The 23,304-nt window shown below is 39.1% G+C and overlaps 1 protein-coding gene across 8 annotated transcripts in view; it reads left to right on the top strand.

Moving 5' to 3' along the window:
• The window catches only part of Elapor2 (endosome-lysosome associated apoptosis and autophagy regulator family member 2), a 218,565-nt gene that overhangs the window by 174,587 nt on the left and 20,674 nt on the right, over nt 1–23,304 (top strand). For 4 of the 8 annotated variants that reach the window (XM_030254371.1, XM_030254372.1, NM_172706.4 and 1 more), the window contains 8 exons: nt 35–298; nt 949–1,122; nt 4,679–4,868; nt 6,209–6,305; nt 7,035–7,136; nt 18,495–18,621; nt 20,637–20,815; nt 22,184–22,349. In XM_030254371.1, the coding sequence (XP_030110231.1) occupies nt 35–298; nt 949–1,122; nt 4,679–4,868; nt 6,209–6,305; nt 7,035–7,136; nt 18,495–18,621; nt 20,637–20,815; nt 22,184–22,349 (1,299 nt within the window). Of the gene's footprint in view, nt 1–7; nt 299–948; nt 1,123–4,678; nt 4,869–6,208; nt 6,306–7,034; nt 7,137–18,494; nt 18,622–20,636; nt 20,816–22,183; nt 23,301–23,304 lie in introns of those variants that run through there. The other 4 variants (NM_001359884.1, NM_001359886.1, NR_153371.1 and 1 more) reach the window with 3 other exon arrangements.

Consider the following 23,304-nt stretch of genomic DNA (forward strand, 5'->3'; position numbering starts at 1 on the left):
AAGGCAGATGCCACTCTTTCTGCTCTCTTTCTAGAACAGACGATTCATCAATGATGTGGTGAAGATTTATTCTATCACAGCCACTAATGCAGTTGATGGGGTAGCAGCGTCATGTCGTGCCTGTGCCCTGGGCTCTGAGCAGTCGGCCTCATCATGTGTACCCTGCCCCCCAGGCCACTACATTGAGAAGGAAACCAACCAGTGCAAGGAGTGTCCAGCTGACACCTACCTGTCCATCCACCAGGTCTATGGCAAGGAAGCTTGCATTCCGTGTGGGCCTGGAAGTAAAAGCACCCAGGTAAGGACGTGGCTGTCCAGTTACTCCCTCTGGGGTGGTGGAGGCAGAGGTGGTGGAGTTGCTATCGATGCTGGAAAATGCTCTGCAATTCTCATTCCTGTTTTCTCTTCTCTTACATTAATTGAGCTCTGAATTTATGCTGTGGAAATGCTGGTTACTAGTCACAAAATATGAGGGAAAATATTTAATAAGAAGTTTTTCAAAAATACTACAATTGATATCTTGTGCATTTCCAAGATAGGAGGAGCTGTCCTGTGAGCTGGGTGTAGGAGTGCCTGGGGAAGCAATACTCGTGGTGTACAGCATTTCAAGTTTGAAGCAAATCAGCAAGCCAGCAGATCAGAGTAGCTTAACGCAAATGTTTTATTGTCTGTGAAAGCAGGCCTCATGGAAAGATTTTAGTATTTCTTAAAAATAGCTTCCCATAAGGAGGTTATCTGAGAAAATATCCCTGATTAAAAAAATCTTGACTCTTCTGCACTTTTTATAGAGACATTTAGCAATTAGGAATCCTCTATCCCTGGTATAACAAAATATAACTAAGACAAAAATTACTGGAAGATTTTATAGCTAGAACTTTTGAAAACATTTTCTTCATAGTAGTTATTAACTTTCTGCATTATTGTTTGTTTCTCTGTCTTTAAATGAAGGACCACTCGCTTTGCTATAGCGACTGCTTTTTCTACCATGAAAAAGAAAACCAGACTCTGCACTATGACTTCCGCAACCTCAGCAGTGTAGGCTCGCTGATGAATGGCCCCAGCTTCACCTCCAAGGGAACGAAATACTTCCATTTCTTCAATATCAGTTTATGTGGACATGAGGTGAGTTCTGTCTGTCCGCGGTGAGATGGATCTCTATTTGTTTTACGATAACTGTGTTAAATGACCGATAACACCTGCACGGCAATCAGCAACTAATGTCAAGAATGTTTTGAAGTCTTGTCACTTCCTAGCCTGTTGACAGCTTTCTCTATCAGGATAGTCTCACCTGGTCAGATTGCCAGCCAATCTGATATCTAATCAGCTGAACTGCAAGCCTTATAGGTATGGCTTGAATACATCGAGTCCTTCCCTCCCTCTCTTTCTTCCTGAAAGTGTGAAAGGATAAAGTGGTTAAACTTGTTAATCTCACTTTTTAAAAATATAGGTAAGGCGCTATGATGTCAAGCAGCTTATTGTGTTAGTATTCTCTAGGAACAGAAAGAAATATGTACATAAATGAAGGAAGATTTATGTGAGGGACTGATGTAAATAATTGTGGTGCACGAACCCCCTATGATAGGCTCGCTGGAACTGCGCCACCTTGCTGGGATGCTACCAGTATGACTCAGCCCAAGTACAGAGGCTTTAGAATAAGAGAGGGCTGAAGACTGAGACCTGGGCCTGTCGCTTTAAGTCCCAAGGTCAGAACACCCGATGTCCTAATGTCTGTGGCAGGCTCAGGAAGAAGGCATTCTTGCTTCTGTCCCTTTGCTCTATCTGGGTTTACCCAGTTGAGTGATGCTATGATTCATATTCATAGATCTTCCCCTCCCTCAGGCAAACAACTCACATACTAGTCTCCTAGGAAGCACCCGTACAACACTCTGTGAACTCGTGTTCTGCCAGTTCTCAACTTACCTTTTCTACCTATAACATGAATTCTGGTTATATTTTTTAAAGGGGAGAAAATACCAGGAGGAATTCTGCCAAATTAAAAAAAGAGATACACAGGATCAAATGTTAATTGATAAAGTAGCCACTGCTGATAAATATGGTATTTATTTGGTGGGATGAAAGAAGTAGAACTTTTCAATGGGAGAATATTACCACTGTAGGTGCCATATTTTCATTGGTGTGTGAGGTTGTAGTTTGGAGGTGGGGCACACATGTGTGTGTGTGTGTGTGTGTGTGTGTGTGTGTGTATGAGAGAGAGAGAGAGAGAGAGAGGGAGGGAGGGAGGCAGAGAGAGGTAGAGAGAATATTCATTATATATACCATTAACAAAGTCAAAAATTAATGTGTAATGGGCAATTTTTCCTTTTCATATTTACCCCTATATATCCAATCATCATCATTATGAGATGCTATGAGAAACTTGTTAAATGAAACGAGAAAGATCTGGTTCCCACACAAGCTTTTAAATAAGATACATATGATTTTTGTTATCTGAATGTGCTGGCTAGCTTTTTGTTAACTTCATACACACTAGAATCGTTTGGGAAGGGGGTTTCTTAATTGAGGAAAATGTCTCTGTAAGATTGGTCTGTCAGGTATTTTCTTCATTAATAATTGGCTCAGGAGGTCCCAGCACAATGTGGGTGTTGCTACTTGTACACAGAAAGCAAGCTGAGCAAGCCGTGGGGAACAAGCCTGTAGCAGCGCTCCTTCATGGACTCGGAATCAGTTCCTGCTTCAGAGTAACTGACCCGCTTGAGTGACGCCCTGACATCACTGGGTGATGGACAATAAGCTTTAAGATGAAACAAACTCCTCTCCAAGTTGCTTTTTTTTTTTTTTTGAAAATTTTTATTAGATATTTTCTTTATTTACCTTTCAAATGTTATCCCCTTTCCTGGTTTCCCCTCTGAAACCCCCTATGCCATGCTCCCTCTCCCTGCTTCTATGAGGGTGCTCCTCCACCTACCTACCCAATCCTGCCTCTCTGCCCTAGCATTCCCCTACACTGGGGTATCGAGCCTCCGCAGGACCAAGGGCGTTTCTTCCCATTGATGCCAGACAAGGCCATCCTCTGCTACATATGCAGCTTGAACCATGGGTTCCTCCATGTGTACTCTTTGGTTGGTGGTTTAGTCCCTGGGAGCTCTGGGGTGTCTGGTTGGTTGATATTGTTGTTCCTCCTATGGAGCTGCAAACCCCTTCAGCCCCTTCAGTCCTTTTTCTAACTCCTCCATTGGTGGTGTATTACAGCCATAGGACCCTGTTTAAGACAAAGGACTTCTCAGGACCTGACTTTACAGGTGGTAATTCAACACACTTATTAGGTTATCATTCCACTTAATAAAGGAATGCATAATAAATACCTTGATATGAAGCAATAAATGAGATTGGTTCCATTATCTTTTGTATTTCTTAATACTATTTTTGTATACTATCTAATCTTTCTGTCTTGTTTAATGCCCTCATTCATATTCTCTCTCTCTCTCTCTCTCTTTCTCTCTCTCTCTTTTTCTCCCCATCTCTCTCTCTATGCATGTGCATGTATATGTGTGTTCTTGAGTGTGTATGTATGTGGTGTGTGGTTGTGTGTATGTGTGTGTGTATGTATGTATGTATGTATGTATGTATGTATGTATGTATGTATGTGTTTTATTTTCTTTTGGGTGAGTAGCCCAGGGTAAGCTACAACTCAATATATAGTCCAGGATAACCTCAAACTCATGTGACTATAATAGGCAGGAGCTAAGCCCAACTTTTTGTTACTGTTCTCACTTGTTTTCTTTTAGGCTTTGTCATTTTCTCTTCACACCCCCCCAGACTTTTAGCCATTTTTTATTATTTTCTTGGCCACAACAATTTAGTAAAGATCTATTTCCCCTGTTTTGTGATGAGAAAGCCTTATGGTGAGAGAAAATTTATATGTTAAAATTGCTAGTTGTATTAAAAATGAGAACTATTTATGTTTCATGTCTGTGTGTATTGACTTTAAGGTCAATAAAATAGCTTTCCAATTTTCTTTTTATATTTCTTTGTAAAAATTATAGAGCAAGCTATAGTTCTTGCAGTGTATTTAAACATTATACAAATACAACCCTCCTCTGGATGAAAAGTTAACCTCTTGTTTACTTTTATTCTTTTAAATTATTTTATAAACTGATATACCACTGTGTCCAAGAGTAGGTTACTAAGATACAGTGGTGATCAGAAGTCTAGAGTTTGGATGCCCTAGGATTCTTTAGCAATAAAGATTTTAGGCCTTCTACAACCATACTCAGACTCATGAAGGAGGAGAGAGAGAGAGAGAGAGAGAGAGAGAGAGAGAGAGAGAGAGAGAGAGAGAGAGAGAGTGAGTTAGAGTTTTCTTCCTTGGCATCCAAATCTTCACCAGCAGTCTGCTGCCTCCCCTGAATGCCTTTGAAGTGACCATTTCTTAAATGATATTTATTTCCTGGAGTTATATGGCTTCCATCTAAAACAAATGATGCTTGTACTAATAGGACCAGTGTTTTTGGCTTAGCTTAACTTCATCAACTCCCACCCTCTATTGAACATTGGAATTGCCTTGAGACTGATGCCTGGGCATTATCCCAGAACGTTTAAATGAGCATCTCTGTGGTAAGGAGATAGCACCCAGTCTGATAAAAGTCACAAGCTAATTGAGATTCATGTTAAAGACTGATTATCAGTGAACCTTTTGCTTGTGGCTTTGCTTTCCTAGGGGAGAAAGATGGCTCTCTGTACCAACAATATTTCAGACTTTACGGTAAAGGAAATGGTGACAGGGTCAGATGATTACACAAATTTGGTTGGAGCATTTGTATGCCAGTCAACTATTATTCCTTCTGAAAGTAAGGGCTTCCGGGCAGCCCTGTCGTCACAGTCTATCATTCTGGCAGATATGTTTTTAGGTAAGTCTCCTTTGGCTAATATATGTGTGTATGTGTTCATTCTCATTTTATCGTAACAATAACTTGTCATAATACTGTTGTTTACAACACACAAAGCCTGAAGTCTAATAAGCTGTCATTTTGCAAAGTAAAAATCACTATCAGCCAGTCTCAAGAGTTCTTCATTCCTGTGTGGAAATCTATGTGATAAAATGTTTTATGAGAGGCTCGCCTTCATTCGCATTCTTTAGTTGAATAGTTTAGATATAAAAATAGGCCTGGAGAGATGGCTCAAGGGTTTGTTGCCCAAGGGCTGGACCTGAGTTTGGAACCCTAGTGCCTTTGCAAAATCCGGGTGTGTGGATCAGCTTAAAATCCTAGTGCTGTTAGAGAAAGTCCCTGGGGCTTGATGGCCAGCTAGCTTAGCAGAAATGATTGATCTCTACGTCCAGTGAGACTCTGTTTCAAAGATAAGATAGAGATGGGAGATACCTCAAATCAACTCCATATGTATACACATGGCTGTATCTGTACAGATAAAAATAAAAATTCTTTATGAAAATCTAAAAAGCACGTAAGTTATAATATGGACTACTGAGTTTCACTGAGGATGCTGGTACCTTGGGTCTTGTTCCCTTTGTCTGAGGTCCTAAAGTATAGGAAAGTTTTAAAGTAACCCAGTTTCCTAGTGGTTCTTAGGAATCAAATTCATTATAACTGCTGGGAGCAGTGAAAATTTGGGGGTGTGAGACCTGATCTGAGAGTGTTGCTGTGGACTCCAAATGTACTGGGCTTCAAACTTCAGCACCAAGGTCAGCTGCCAGGTTCATGCTAATTGGCCGAGGTTTGCTGCTGCCACTGTTTTATCTAAGAGAAGGAAAATTCTGTCTTTCTGATTAAGCAAATCAGTAATTAAATAAAACTATATGAAGTATGGGCATGGGAGCACCAGGCTTGGTGAAATAAACATGTCTGTACTTAAGCTGAGCAAACATAACCTGTCTCTACTGACAAAACTCGGTGGAAGAGCACAATACTGGAATAGATTTTTGAAACATTAGAACTACAAGGAACTGTAGAAACCATCTAAACCACTGTATATATCCTACAGATTCTAGAAAAACAAAACAGAAGAACAAAACATCCTAGTGAAATGAGCTAGATTTCATGAAAGAATCTTTCTTTCTGGAGATGTTAGAAGATTTCTTACTCTTATCTGGAATGGCTCAGTTTAATATTTCTGGTGAGGGGATGGGTGAGGGGACAGTTGTCAAGGTAAAGCTATTTTGTACTCAGATGTACAGAGACTAAGTAAACCTAATCTTCCCTGCTGCTTCAGTTTGTTTTTCAATGTCATCTAGGTGTCACTGTTGACACTGCCTTGCAAAACGTTAATATCAAGGAGGATATGTTCCCAGTGTCACCGAGCCAAGTACCAGATGTTCATTTCTTTTATAAGTAAGTGAAGGTATTTTTTCTTGTGACTATATTTTAAATAAAGAGCTCATATGTCTCAATCTGTGGATTTTAGTTCTTATTCTTGGTTATAATTTCCTAGTGGCAAGAAAGAAAGATAATGTTGCTTCAGGGTGCCTAGCATGACAGCTTGTACTCAATGGACAATAAGAATGTGGGCATTAAGTAGCTTGATAAAAGTGAGAAACAGAATTTTTTGAGAATCTAATTTCACACACACACACACACACCTTGTACATACACACATACCATGAATGCACACACCATGAACACACACACCATGCACACACATCCATACACCATGCATGTATACAACACATACACACACACACACTCACACACACACACCATGTGCATGTGCTCTCTCTCTCAGGAGACTTTGGTTCATTGCCTAAGCAGTAATTACTTCTTATTCATTAACTTGCTTTTTATTCAGCCTGATGTTTTGATACAATTGACTCTTGTTTCCCTCAAAAACTTTCATTGTGATTAAAATCATAATAATTTTACTAAATGCCTTAATGATGGTCATCTTCATACAGGTGGTGAAAGTCAATATACTGAATTTGTGTCAAGTTAGAAATTAGAAACCTTTAATAATTTTCTCTTTTTGTTTGTTCATGGAGCATGGGAGCCATTCTGTACATGACCCTTGTGTCCTGGTCATCTGTATTGTATTTGGTCTTTAATCTAGTGCCTGCTTTACAACAGGTCTTCCACAGCCACCACATCTTGTATTAATGGACGATCGACTGCTGTGAAGATGAGGTGTAATCCCATGAGACCTGGTGCAGGTGTGATATCAGTCCCCAGGTATTGACTTTTCCTACAGGGCTATTCTGTCAAATTCCTTGTTGGAAGCAAAGCTGTCTGGACTATTGTGGTTAAAACATATTCTTTATGAAATAAAGCCGAATGAGCACAAAAGAAGCAGTGGGTGTACTATAGGAATATGTCAGGGCATGATTCAGATGAATAGGTGCTAGTCACTCATACTGCCTCCCAGCCTCTTACAGGACATCCCCTTTCCCCTTTCCCCTTCAGCAGCTGACTTCCTTCAAAATTACTTAGGCAATAAACAAGGAGTTGCACTGTTTGTATTTTTGTGTTTATCCTCACTGTTTATTGGTCTCCTTGGACTGGATGGGAGTATACCTGTTTCCTAGATCAACAATTAACTGTCTGGACATTGAGGCCTTGGACGAACTAATCTAACCTGTGCCACGATTCCTTTCTCTGCAAGGGAATGAGGTCTTGAAGACAATGCTTAAGTCCATTTTCAAGCCCAGGTTTTTTGAGAAATTGTAGCAGAATCATCAGGATAAATCTGACCAGTAGGACATAATGCAGAATATTCAATTGATTGAAATTGAGGTACCAGCTCTCTGTGGTCTGTATTTGATATATCCTGTTAAATTTTGCTGGAAACACCAAAATATAACTTCTAGGCTTTGAAAACTATTCATTTAAATACAGCCTGCCATTCCCACGAAGGACACCTAAGTATCTCAGTATTTTCAGGATGTTTAGTTAAGGGACCTTTTGATGATAGTGTGGTTCTATCTAAATCATTTAAATAAGAAAATTATTTAGATTTTTTGCAACCTCACTTAAAAGTGATTTAAAGCTCTCCTGTTTATGCTACAGGTGGATTAGAAAATGCTACCCTATACCTGAAACTACTGTGTATTCTAGCAACAATTGTACACAGTAATGTTGGCTTATTTTGGGAGATATAGGTACACTAGCCTCGCTTCTCACCAGCGGCTTCTCTGGTTCGCATTGCTCTAATGATTCATTATTTTTTCCCACCTATTGAAGGTGAGAGAAGAATGTGGTGAGAGAACAGAGGAATAGACATGGATAGGGAAATGGGCAAAGATGGATGCTCCTGAGCTACAGAGCATCCTTCTGTTCCCTTGCAGCTGGATTCCCCACAGCCAACTAGAGTCTACGTAAAGACGCATATGAAGATTCCAGAAACAGACACACATCTCATCACTCTGGGGATCGGCTGGGTAGTTTGAGTTGTGGTGCTCATTACATTCACTATAGTCCTCATGAGGTCCTTTTCCAGATTTTGTAATTAACCTCTCTGGGTCTGGTCTTCCAAGTCCATCTGGATGGCTTTAAAGGTTCCTTGCCAGGTCTCTGACTCAAGCAGATGGTATCCTAATGACCGGGTATGGCCTGTAGAAAATAAATCGGTTTCTACTCTGCCAGGGCGGATTTTGATTTCTCACCATAAATAAAATACAGCCTCATGGGGTTAAAGGGTGGCATCTCATGAGCAGAAGAATATAAAGTTTCTCTTTTTGACTTCCAGCTTTACCTCTAAGGGAACTTTACCGTGTTCACCAGGGTTTCTCTGGATTGCCTGAAGAAGAAACCTTAGAATATCTATTGTTAAAATTTATTTCTGAATCTCTGGGTGTTGAACACTGGAGTATTTCTAAAAATAGAAGGCAACTGAAAACCATACTAAAATCGGAGGGCTGTTTCTATTGACCTGACATACCATAGATTTTACATGCTCTACTTTCCTGAGACAGATTCTCTATTCTTTAGTACTATTGTTTACATCTTGGCCTTCTGAAATGCTGATTTAAAATGCAGTATTCATGGCAGAGTTTGGCACACAGATCTTGATAAAAATTCATTTGTAGCTGTGATAATGTGCATACAGACAACTGCTCTCGGAAGCTATACTGAGTCCCCCAGTCAAATGTTAAGACTTTCAGTTTTCTCTTGAGTGAATTTCCCATCAGGGCACAAGGGGGAGCGCAAGGATCAGCCCAAGAAAACCAGTAGCTTGCTTGTCCTCAAATAATTAGGGTTTTCACTGAAGGGCGGAATAAAGATTTCCAACTATCAGGGAAGTAATAGACAGGTTTCTTATTCTACTTTTGAGGACGACTTATTGTTGCATCTTTTTTCGAAGCTTTAAAATATCCAAGAAAAAGATGCTAACCAGACAGTTGGACTTCAGATGGTGTTGACCAAGAAGTCAGAATGAGACCTGACAGCAGTGCCACATCAGGAATTATTCTTGGCCAACCATGTGAAAATGACTTCAGGATTAGTAATAGTCAGCAGGGTCTTTGAAGCTTGGTGGTCAGGAAAACTTTCAAAAGCCCCTTCAGCTCTTAAAAAGTGAAGTCTGGACAGGGAGAAGAGATTTTCTGCTGTATTTTCTGCATGAGTGTGTACTTGAGAGGGAAGATGTTATCTGGACTTCAGTTTTATCTGTGATCAGAAACTTCAACCTTTCCGCTTGATCTGGAAAAATGCAAGTATAGAGTGCCTAATTCCAAAAAGTGTCTGGAGGAGTTGGAGTAATGTAGGTGAAAACTTTACAGTGTGGCATCTCGGGCAAACGAAATCTGACAGCCTCAGTTGTTTCTGAGGTATTTTTTATCTAATGAAGTTTGCTCCTTGGGTACAGACTAAGTTTCCTCTGCAAGGGACAGCTAATACCTCTAAATAAATCTGCATAGATAAGTTCACCCCCTGGCTTCTTAAACCTCTGTCAACTTCACAGACGGATGGACATGAAGCTGAAGGTACCGATTGTACGGGACAGTGCATACCTGAGCATTATATCTGAGAATTGCCTATTCATGGGCATGAGGCGTTTGCGTTAGTGAAAAGATTACACAAGTACCTTCTTAGAAAGCAGGCATTAAAAGGATGTGATCTGGAAGATCCGTAAGTTAAACATGTTTGCTTCACCAAGTAGGGAGCATCAAGCCTGAGATTGTATAGCTGTTGAGTACCATGCCCGGGATGGAACAACCTCCTAATAGCTCTTGTTCTTTTGGGACAAAAATGCCTTTTCATTGCGATATTTCAAGCCACGGTCCTTCCATGTCTCCTGAGTGGGGATTTGTCAAAAAGCACATTTAATAAAAAAGTAAAGTGGATTTATCCTAGGGTACATCTCAGCAGATCTGCAAGTTGTGTCTTATTTTAACTGACTTGCCTTCTTTAAGCGTTCACCATTAATGTTCATGTAAGAGCACCATTTTCATTTTTCTCTTTACTTCTCGCCAGTTTATGAATGCATTCAACTGCTTCAGTTGGTTTTTAGTCAGTATAAGATTGTTTTGTGAAATCCTCTTGCAGAATCCAAATTCATTTCATGATCATCACAGCCTCTGTGGATGTTGCATCTCACCAAAGGGATGCTTTGCAGTTCTGTCCTGATAGTGTTCAAGAGTTGCGTACTCTAGGGATTTATACCTCAGGTTCAAATTTCGTCTTTATATCAAAGTCATTAGGTTTATTGGTCTCTAATGCAGCATTTGGTTGAGACATCAAAGAGGCCTATTAATGTCAAAAGTCTATCTACTTGAAATTAAGAGTCAGAGATAGCTAAATGAGTTTTTTATCTCTTTCCTCTGATTCTTTACAGAAAGATAATAGATATCCAAATTTGAAAATCAAGATAACACAAAAGATTAAGACAAAATATGTTTCTAGAACAGAAATGTACTGACACATATAAAAGCTTTATGAACATTTGAAAATACAAAAAAAAAAAAAATCCAAAAAACAAAAACAAACAAACACACACTGTAATCAAGAAAGGGAAACCTTAGCTGGGCGGTGGTGGCACACGCCTTTAACCCCAGCACTCGGGAGGCAGAGACAGGTGGATTTCTGAGTTCGAGGCCAGCCTGGTCTACAAAGTGAGTTCCAGGACAGCCAGGGCTATAGAAAGAAAGAAAGGGAAACTTTTAATGCAGACATATTAAAATTGTACAATTCGAACATGAATAAGTCATTTTAAGAGATGGTTACAATCACATCACAAAACATTCATACAATTTTAGAATAATTTTTAAATAGAGGTAATAAAACTGAAGTTTTTTTGCCACCAAGAAAAACAATCTATAGATAAAGGAAACTAGGAAGCAAGTTCCCTAATGTGGTCTTGAATAAGTATGAACTTGTGGTAATTAATCTTAGAAGAATTCTTTTGAAAGGGGAATCCATAAAGGTGTGTTTTTAAATTCCTTGTTCTAAGAGTCACATGTAAAAATTACCCTTATGTTAAAATTCTGTTGGCTAGGTTTGAATGTTTGTGTTTCCCAAATTAATATGCTAAAATAACATTACAGTGCTAAATCCCAGCCTAGGGATATTAGAAAGCAGTAGCTTTGAGAGGTGTTTAGCTTATAGTGGTTCTGACAGCGTGAATGAAATGGGTGTTCTTATAAAGGTCCCTAAAGAGCTAGCTAGCCCTATGCCATGTGAGGTCCCTAAAGAACTAGCTAGCCCTATGCCATGTGAGGTCCCTAAAGAACTAGCTAGCCCTATGCCATGTGAGGTCCCTAAAGAGCTAGCTAGCCGTATGCCATGTGAGGTCCCTAAAGAGCTAGCTAGCCCTATGCCATGTGAGGTGTCCCAAAGAGCTAGCTAGCCCTATGCCATGTGAGGTGTCTCAAAGAGCTAGCTAGCCCTATGCCATGTGAGGTCCCTACAAGGCTAGCTAGCCCTATGCCATGTGAGGTCCCTAAGGAGGTAGTTAGCCCTATGCCATGTGAGGTGTCCCAAAGAGCTAGCTAGCCCTATGCCATGTGAGGTGTCCCAAAGAGCTAGCTAGCCCTATGCCATGTGAGGTGTCCCAAAGAGCTAGCTAGCCCTATGCCATGTGAGGTCCCTAAAGAGCTAGCTAGCCCTATGCCATGTGAGGTCCCTAAAGAGCTAGCTAGTCTTGCGCGCGCTCGACTGGCCAGGAAGAACGACGCTGCAACAGGATCCTTCTGCACACGTTTATTGGGAGAGCTTGATTGTAGAGGCGAAAAGACTTCGAGCCCAGAACTGGTGCTGCTTTTATAGGCCTAGGAGGGGCGTGTCTCACACCTGGATTGGTTATGCACTAAGCCTCATTTGCATGTTCCTCATCTGATTGGCTACTCTCTCTCAGTACCTTACAGAACCTCATTATCATACCTCATTTGCATGTCTCACATCTGATTGGTTATACTCTCAGTACCTTACAGAACCTCATTATCATGCCTGGGCCAGGCAGTGTCTTTGCAAAAAACTTTACTGCTTATGTACACATTGGTTGTTTGTCCAATCTTATGCGTGGTGGCCAGCAGTAGTCAGTGCCACTCAGCAACGGCACATGTGGCTTCCCACAAGCTAGCCCTATGCCATGTGAGGTCCCTAAGGAGGTAGTAGGCCTTTGCCATGTGAGGTCCCTAAAGAGCTAGCTAGCCCTATGCCATATGAGGATTCACTGTAAGACAGCATCATCTGTGAAACAGAGGTCAGGCCCTCGATCAGAAACACTGAGGACTAAGCCTCCTCCGCTTCTGTAAATTTAGAAAACAGGATTCTATTATTTTTCAAGTGAATGTGTTTTGCTGTAACAGACCAAATAGTGTAAGACACATTCCTGCACAATCATACTTAACCTTTAAAAATTGAGCAAGAGACCATGTTTTATGAATCCAACACTAGAGGGCCTTATCTCATTGCCCAGGATCTGCAACAGAGAGAGGCTGTTTCAGGAGATGCCAAGGCTGAGAGGAACCATAGGTCAGATGACAGCCTCTGTATCCTGGCACACTTTAGAGGGATAGTTTAATTAAAATTCTGAAATGCAGTTTATTTCAAAGAATCAAAATTGGGTACCACCCATAGTAAAAGAGTCATTGGGTTAAAAAGATTAAGGACTTTGTTCTAAACTGCATTTAATCTAAGTGTATCATTAGAAAAGTGAATTCTACCAAGGAGAAGTCCCTAATCACTGTAGTGTTTTGACACAGTGGCAGTCTTATAAATGACATGAATATCTAGATTTTTTTCCTTCAAGTTTTTGTGCTTTTGTCAGTTCCCTAGAAATTGACTTGCATTGTTAATCGTCTTCAAACTTTGCGTTGCTTTGAGCTTCCAAAGTTTGCTTTAGGACTTCAACTTTGGAAATTACAAAACTAAGGCAGGGGAAGGAGGAAAACTGTCATTTTAAAGTCCAGTTTGAATTAAAACCTGAGATATCTCCAGACGTTTTTGCAACTTTAATTATCTTTATCTTTTTGTTCATGTTTCGTTTCAAAATTTAACAGACTTGCTGTCCTCTCCATACTCCAGGATAAAAACTTTGTTCATTCCTTGGCAGGTCTCCATTCTTGGAAAGAGTGAGCTGGGGGACACAGGGCTAATTTTTGCTAAATGATCAGAAAATATGTTTACTTTAAAAATTGAAAATTGTAATTATATTGTAATACCTTTTTGATTAGGAATTTGGAGTTTTATTCAAAAGTAATTCAAAGAACTATTATAAGTTGCTTTTTTTGACCTAGAAGATGGGGAAAGGCAATGGCATCTTGTGTGGGAAGATTTTACCTATTGTAGTTATTATTTTTATAAGTCTCTGTTTATTAATTTGCACATACTATTTCTTTGATTTACAAGTGGGTGAATTAAGGCAGCTAATTCTTGTCTTTGTTTTTCCCTAAAGAACATTTTGCTATTATTTATTGTTCTGATAAAAAATACCAGGCCTCTATTACTTTATCATGTAAGAAGGACTGTTTGCTTCTGAACTGGATCTATCTCATTTACAGTGTAGTCATTTGGAAAGACGGGCTTGTTTAAAAATGAGGTCAACCAATATAAGTGTAGACTTTGTATTCATGTTTTAGGATTTTTGGAATGTGCTTAGTTAACCAAGAATTTGAAATTTTTGCTGTATCTAGAAAAATAGTTTTGGATTGTATATAGATGCAGGCGTGTGAGTGTAATGGAGCCTTTCTTAGGTCTTGGTGTGCTTGACCAAGGGAACTAGGGTGCCACATGAACAATGGCCACCAGTGTTACCCTGATCCAGTAGCTTATAATCTTGTTGTTTCATACCCAGAAGAATATGGAACAGGAACAAGGAATGAGCAGAGTGAAAAGTAGATTTATTAAGGGAAAATGAGAAAGACTTCTCAAGACTTGGAGGGTCTCTAAGGGAGTTTCTCCGTCCAGTGAGCTTTTATGGATTTTATGGCCAAAGCTGAATATCAATAGTCTTTACTGGGTTTGGTTAGAGGAGTCCACAAGACTTACGCATATTCCTTCCCTTGGCCCAACTGTGCATCAATTTTGGGGGAATAATCCTCTGTCTTGTGTCAGTAACTCACGATTTACCATAGCCTGTCTTTGCTGTCAAATAAATTTGAGTTTATTACAGTATCATTTACAGTTAAAGGGGGAGGATGAGGAAAGATGGAAGATTAGGGACAAAACAGTGCTTACCTACATATCTACCAAAGAAAACATCTATTCTATGACTTCAAAAGGAAGTGAGTTGCCTGGAAAGGAAAGGAAGATGATAGCCAAGAGCAGACTGGGAAACACTAGATAAATTGCTGGAACTGTGATGTTTGTAAGGCAACAAGAAACTTCAGCAGCAGCTTGGGAAAAGCAGTAGAGAAAGTGGAGAATCCTTTCTCCTCCTCCTCTGAGTCTATAAACAAAAAAAGAGGAAAAATAAAAGGGCCATAAGTGACATGAAGCCAGTGAGAGGAAGCCACTTAGTGGCATTGGCTGAGGCACTGCCTCTTGTGCTGAGACAAGGTGGGAACAGATCCACGGAAAAACTTAAATCTGACTGCTCTGCCAGGAAGATGAGAAAACACTACTATCTCCACACTCCAAAGCCACACCCCATCCCACACTAAGTGCAGGTTCCTCAAAGGACCATAGAACCACACACATAGTCCAGAGAAAGCTTTCTGAACTCAAACTCAGTGAAGCATACATACTCAAATTGTGGCAGGAAGGTAGTCCAAGCCTTTGGGTTAGAGCAAGAATATGCAGGTATAAAGTTAAGTGTAAACATGCTGGCCATATTAGAGCCTTAGGCATTGGAATCTATTTGGGAAAAATAATACCATATAGAACATACAAAGACAGGTCATAGACACAATGGGTGGACCTTTACTCTGAAGTGACGTTTGTCATTGCTGAAAAGAGAATTCAGCTACACAGTTTGAACTCCTATGGGATGGTAGAGACAATCAGGTCTTCAGGGCCAGAGAGTCTGTCTAGCATACATGGTAAGCTCCAAACTACTGGGTTGCTATATTTCAAAAGTAAGCTAGATAGTACCTGAGGAACAACACCTGGTGTTGTCTTCTGACATTTGTATACATGCACATAAATGTGCACCCTCATGAACCAACACAATAAATTAGTTGATAGGTTGAACAAACAGTTCATAAAAGATGAAACACAAATGGCCAATAACTATATGAAATAATGTTCAGCATTCTTAGCCATGAGGGCATTGTGTATTAAGACTACATTGCAGGCGGTGGTCGCGCACGCCTTTAATCCCAGCACTCGGGAGGCAGAGGCAGAGGCAGGTGGATTTCTGAGTTCGTGGCCAGCCTGGTTTACAAAGTGAATTCCAGGACAGCCAGGGCTACACAGAGAAACCCTGTCTTGAAAACAAACAAACAAACAAACGAACAAAAAACAAAACAAACAAACAAAAAACCCCCCAAAACCCCAAAAGACTACTTTGAAGTTATCGCTCACCACTGTTAGAATAGGTATTGCTAAGTAAATTGTGAATGCTGGCAAAGATGTATGGAGAAGGGAATCATTCATTTCCCTGTGAGTATAAATTAGCCCAGTGACGATGGAAACCAATGTGGAGCGTCTTCAAAAGAAACTAAATATAGAACTGTCATATGACTCAGCTATACCACTTCACAGTATACACCTTAGTAAATGTCAATTAACAACCACAGAGATAATTCATGTTTATTGAAACATTATGTACAGTATCCAAGGTGAAGATATCATGATGAATGTCCTCAATGGAGTTTGATTCAGCCATACAGAAAAATAGAATCAAGTTGTTTGCAGGAAAATGGGTACAATTGAAGGTCACCATTCAAAGCAAATGAGTCAGATTCAAACACAAATATTCAATATTTTCTCTTACTTCTGGACTCTAGATTCTATATAGATTTAAGTTATAAAAATTCATGACAAGAAAGGAGATGCAAGACCATCAGAGGAATGAAAAAATATTTGGGAGTGTATGAAAATGGAAGGTGAGGGGGTATGATCAAAGTGCATGGTGCTCTTGTATTGAAATGTCTTTATGTCAATATGTACATTTAATATGCCTATAAAGTTTTATGTTGAGCCTTTAAAAGGGGGCATATTTTATTTGTTTTGTTTTACTTTGTTTCTCTACTTTAGCTAATGGGTGTGCAGGAGACCCATGCTCAGCATTAGTTATAATATGAATGAAGTTAGGGAAAACCTCTAATCACATGGATTAGTTTAAAAGGACTGGAAGGTAGATAGACAAATTAAGAGACTACTCCCAGGATTTACACATCCATAAAAAGTATTGCTTGCACTAGAACTTTTCAGATAGATTCTGGTTCAGACAGAGGATATACAGCAACAACAGATTAATATAGAGTCACGCAGGATTTATTTATTCCTTAATCAAAGGAGCAAGTAGATGAAGTTGGCTCATGCATCAGAAAGCAGAAGTGCATAAAGTATCCACTTAGATTTTGCTCATGGTTGCTCTGTAATCTACCCCAGGTCTACTCTGTTTCCCATCTTCATCTTCACCCCCTTTAAGTTATTGTCAGTTCATGGGGGGGGGGGGCGACACAGGACTGTACTGGAGCACAGAATGCTCTATTAATGTAATGGTTGACTTCAGAAATGCCTGTGGTTATTTTTCCTTCTGTAAGAAACCCTGGTTCTTTTCCAAAATTATCTCCCCGAGGTACTTCTTCAACAGAAACTAGAATCTGCCTGGAATCTGAGGCTTTGGACTTTAGTTCCTCACTGTTCTCATTGCTCTGCTTTGGATGGTCCAGCAAGAGTGACTGACATGTGATTTTTTTTTTTTAATCAGTTCATCATGCAATTCTATCACCTTGGTTGGAAGTTATTTGATTTCCTTCTGTCTTACTCCTCCTAAACTCAGCTTAGATGCTATGAATTCCAAGAAACTTCCTGAGAATCTTTTCTTTTCTTTCGGTAGCTATCTGTATCTGTCTCTTAAAGTTTCAAAGAAAACAGCTTGGGGCCAGTGAGAAGGCTCAGTGGATAAAAGTGCCATGTCAGTGGCCAAACCTGATGATTTGAGTTTGATTCTTGAAACTAATATGGTAGGAGATAACTGACTCATATTAATTGTTTTTCTGATCTCCACATAAGCAGTGTAGTAGGTTCATAGATACCCCATACTTACACATACTTAAATGCACACACACACACACACACACACACACACACACACACACACACACACACTGTATAAAACAGTAGTTGTATAGAACTGTAATTCCATGCAATCCATGCAAACTATTTAATCAGTATATAAATCAGTGATTCATCAGATTCGTGACAGAAGTATATAGTCATGACCACAACGAAATTTATGTCATTTCATCATTTCCTCAGGAATTCTGAACCCTTTCATTCTCATCTCCCTGTATACTAACCCTCTTCTAAGCCCCTAAACAGCAAACCATCTGATACTTGTCCCTATTCAAGACTTTCATATGGAAAGCGTCATAAAATGTGTATTATTTCTACTGCTTTTCCCACTTAGCACAGTATTTTTAGTGTTCATCTAAATTGAGGCATATATCATTACTGCATTCCTTTATATAGTCAATTAGAAGTCCCCCGGACAATTACACTTACATATTTATTCACTGCACATTTGGGCTCTTCCCACACTGGTCATTCTGAGTAATGTTTTGCTGTGGACATTCATTACCAAACTTTGTGTGGAATACATGTTGCTTCTCTTGAGTTTCTACCTATGAGCAGACATGCCTGATTATATAGTACATTCATGTGTGGTTGTTTAAAGAATTGCAAGACTCTCTGAAAATAGAGGGTCTATTCACATTCCCACCTGCAAAGTATGAGGGTTCTCTTTTTCTTCACATCCTCCCTATACTTGGCATTATTTGTCTCTTTTACTCTAGCCATCAGGATTGTAGCAAGCATGGGGTGAGGGGTATGCTATCACTGTGGTCTCTGCTCCTTTAGGCCATTTCTGTTTTATACAAATATTTCCTCAACATTAAAACAAGACATCCGGTATGTTTTGAGAACTGCAATATTGAGAGGGCTGAATGCATTAACAAGGCTGCTGTTTCTTTAAAATTTTAGCAAGTGTCCAGCTGGCACCTGTGATGGTTGTACCTTCTACTTTCTATGGGAGAGTGCAGAAGCTTGCCCTCTGTGCACAGAACATGACTTCCATGAGATCGAGGGAGCCTGCAAGAGAGGGCTTCAGGTAAGAACTAACCTATGGAGGCACCCTGAAGAGATGTCAACTGCTGTTCCCCAGCATGTCTGTGAATTAATGAAGATTTCTTTGGATTATAAAGCTTCATGACTTAACAAAAATAATGATCAGGAAAGTACTTCAGTGTGTATCTTTAGAAATTTTAAGCATTTAATTTTAACGACTGCTTCAGTCCTATTTCCTTCCCTACTCTGTTCATTTTTCTACTTTGTGTTGACCGGGCATGCAATTCCACTATTCTGTAAGTATTTCAAATATATATCTGTATAGTTCACAGAATGTAAGTCCTTCACACATAGCTGACAGAAGCAGAAAAGCCTTCATGGCTTGTGAGAGAAGTACTCTTATCAAATTGAGATCTCAAAAGGTCTATACCAGGTTCGAAGTATGCGGTAAGCATCATATCTAGTGTTAGGCAGTAATAGAGATTTGACGTGATTCTGTGTTATCAGTAAGAGAAATGCTTTCGAATTTATCACTAAATTTATCTTAATCCTGTTAGAAAATCCTCCTTCATGCTGGAAGAAGGGACTGTTCCACTGTTCTGCCAGCTTTCTGCTCCTGGTGATACCTGACCAGGTGATAGGATCAAGCTTTCTAATGAATAGTTTTAGAGCAACTACGGACTTTCCTCAGTTACGTTTCTTTCTTTTTCAGTATCCGAGAAACTGAGTAGATAGGTTGGCATTTTGGGTATCTCTAGAATTTTAAGGTTTTGAGAAGCTGAGACTATAGCCACTAGACAATGGAGCTTTTAAACGTGTCTTTTATTCTTATACAATTGATAAAACTCTCTAGGCTTTCACGCATATCTTTTTGGTGATGTTCGTAGAATGTAGTTCAGATGAGGTCCACATGTGCTGGAGTTTATATTCACCCTAGTTTATACTTAGATGGTGGTGAGCCTAATGTGTCTCTGCATTTCCCACCTCCTCGTTCTTATAAAAATGTCACCCAATTCTAAAGTAATGTATTGATGCTCAGTTCAATAAGAATGATAATAGTTGTCATAGACTAACACCCCAGGATCACTAATAGCCCTTTCTAAGAAAATGCCACAGGGAGATATCCTTTGAAACCTGACTGAAACTTTTCCCCGTAGCAAACCACTCACCTGACTCTTGTTCATAACTAGTGGTAGAAATCTGCCTATGCACATAAGATATGAAGTAAAACACAGCTGGATCATTTTGTTAGAGTTCAGATAAAGTGACCATCACACAGCAGATAATTGAGTGATGAACCAGACATAAAATGGAATTCCCCAGTTCATTGGACTTAAGGATCATTGTAAATAACTTCTGGTCACAATGAAGGCCGAGGAATAAAAGGAAGAATACACTGAACTCTGATTTTCATATGTGCTCTGTCTCGTTTTAGCACTTTATTTTTAAAAATTGTTCACTGGTTGTCACTTGCTATTTAGGGCACATTGCTTTAGGAATTAAGTCATTTACTTTGGGAGGGTGAGAATGCTTGGTATGGGTAGTAATGACCCGAGGTAATGCCCTCCTTAGTTTGGCAAATACAAGCACTGTGCATCTTGGGTACTTAACTTTACACGAGCCATTCAAGTTGGTGAGCTGCAGTACCATGCAGGGCCATGGTGTGTGGCCAACTCCATTCAGTGACAGGTTTATTGGGATGACTGCCTTACCTGATGGATGTGTGCAAACCTTTCCAAGTAGTTGTACTAAGTAGACTGAGAGGGTATGTCAAAGTAGAATAGTTTTTATTCTACTTCTTCAGCATGTTGTGAAACATTCTGATGTGACAGAATTTTGCATTTTAATTCATTTATTCATTTTCTATATCTCTTTCCTTTCTTGCTAGATATTTTATAGTATTAAGTGAATGAGAGATTCCCTTTATAACCATAAATAGAGTTAGCAAAACTCTTTCTTCTGTATGGTAAATGGACTCAGTACCAATTCTAGCTTTTACAGTTCAATCCTAATTTCATTGCTCATCTCATTTATGGTCTCATTTATTTGTCTTAAAAGGAAATATTATATGTATGGAATGAACCTAAGTGGTGCATTAAAGGAATTTCTTTGCCCGAAAAGAAGTTGTCAACCTGCGAAACTGTTGACTTTTGGCTGAAAGTGGGAGCTGGTGTGGGCGCGTTCACAGCCGTTTTGTTGGTGGCTTTAACATGCTACTTTTGGAAAAAGAATCAAAAGTAAGTAACCTCATTAAATGATCTTATAAGAACTGGAATGTCTGTTTATACTGTGAGAATTTTAGATATAATGGTTGTATGTTATCCATTCCATCAGTGCCATGAGGCATTTCTGGTAAGGAAGGTAGGTATAGGCAAGGCATTTGAGAAAATAGAGAGAATAAAGGATTCTTATTTTGATAATTGAAAGTGGAGAGAACATTACTGACCACTGGATTAGTCATTTGTTCTAAAAATGAAACACTCTCTAAGTTACCCAGATAGGAACAGAGCGGAGATTGGAAGGTGACATAACTTCTTTCTCTGACATAATCTGACTTCTTGTTGTATCAGTTTCACTTACAAAGATGTTTTTAAACAAATAGACTAAGCAAATTGGCAAATATCAGATTTATTTATCCCAAATCTCAAAGACTCTGCTGCCAAAAGTTGAGTCCAACCCTTTTGTGCATCTGTTTCTTGGCTTGGATCATGACTTGAATCTTTGGATTCAAGTGCAATGTGGCAGATCTATGTTCTATTTTCTAGGAATAATTATAATATCTGATGTCATAACTAAAGAGAAAAAGCCCAAATGAAGCAGAGATATAGTAACAAGCAAATCATCTGCCCAATATTCTCATCTTCATGATCTGAACCTTAGAAAACGTGATAGGGAATTGATATCACATGAATACACTAAGGAAAGGAAGGAAAGGCATTCTGGCATTAAGGCTTTTCTTTGTTTTATAAATGTTCTTTTTTTTGTAAAGATTTATTTATTTATTTTATATATGTGAGAACACTGTAGCTGTACAGATGGTTGTGAGCCTCATGTGGTTGTTGGGAATCTTAGGACCTCTGCTTGCTCCTGTCAACCTCGCTCACTCTAGTCAACTCTGCTTGCTCAGTCCCTGCTAGCTCCGGCCCAAATTTACTTATTATTATACATAAGTACACTGTAGCTGTTTTCAGACACACCAGAAGAGGGCGTCATATCTCATTATGGGTGGTAGTGAGCCACCATGTGGTTGCTGGGATTTGAATTCAAGACCTTTGGAAGAGCAATCAGTGCTCTTACCTGCTGAGCCATCTCACCAGCCCCATAAATGTTCTATATAATTAGTCAGTAAGGTCATTAATGTAAGTGGTAAAATTAACTCTATTGAACTGATTCTCTGACATCTTGTGGAATATTTTTATGTATTTAGTTAATAAGTGAGAACATTTAAAGCTACAGCCACAGATGAGGCAAATATGCTGTTGGAAAAACTATGCAGGACTATCAGAACTATTTTAGAAGCTGGTATAATGTTTATAATAAATATGAATGTATTATTACTATAAATGGTTATATAACTATTTACTTCTCTATCTACCCCTGCTTAGGCTGGAATACAAATATTCTAAATTAGTAATGACGACTAACTCAAAAGAGTGTGAACTCCCAGCTGCAGACAGCTGTGCTATCATGGAAGGAGAAGATAATGAAGAGGATGTTGTATATTCCAACAAACAGTCACTACTAGGAAAACTTAAGTCTTTGGCCACAAAGGTGAGAGCTGACTTTTAACCTGGAATTACTGAGCATTTATCCATCAAGGGCCATACACCATTCATGCAGGCTCTGCCATCCAGCACGTATGTGCCTCACCAGTGTTTACTCAACGGAAGTACTCATAGAAAGTTTACCATGTTAGAATCATACCTGAATCCAGTATTTATGAGTTAATCAAGTAGAAATGACCTGTTCAGCCTCTACAAGAGTTCGTGAAGAAACCTTTCTATATTAAAATACTTCAATGCTGAGTGACTCTACAGCTATTAACAATTTTTTGTTTGTTTTTTGAGAAACATCTTAAAACTCGGGACGGGGAGAGGGTCTAGAAGGACTTGGGAGAGGAAAAGAATATGATCAAATTATATACATTTAAAAATTGACAAAGAACTACGGGCAATTTAGGAAAGCTGAGAGCAGGAGAAATAGTCTTTCCCATGGCAGAGTTTATCAGCTGCTTATTAAATACCAAACGGCCAGTGCTGAAAATGTACACATACAAGTAACACATACAGACTAAACAGGCTCTATTTATGAATGCAAATATGGATCTGTAACAACGATTAAAGAAAAAAAGATCATGGGTCTGAATGAGAGAATGATTGTACGTGAATGGGCTTGCATCAAATAAAGGACAAGGGGAAATTATGTGATTATACTATGATCTCAAAAATAAAAATTAAAAATATTGAGTTATCTTTGTATGCTGAAAGGTCAGTAGGTTCAAATAAAAGTGAAAATAAGTTAATGATTCTCTTTCTATATGATAAATATGTATGCCATTATTAATATAATAAGCAATTAACATAGCTTCTTTGGGGAATTGGAATCTAATTAGCATGTCTGAAATAAAGCATTTTAGTAAGTTTTAAGTTTTCACAAAGATCATGTACCATTTTATAACCTTTAAAACAAAGTTTGGTTAATAAAAGATCTCATATTTATCTATACC

Source organism: Mus musculus, chromosome 5 (assembly GCF_000001635.26).
Source record: "Mus musculus strain C57BL/6J chromosome 5, GRCm38.p6 C57BL/6J".
In the NCBI taxonomy this organism is placed as follows: Eukaryota; Metazoa; Chordata; class Mammalia; order Rodentia; family Muridae; genus Mus; species Mus musculus.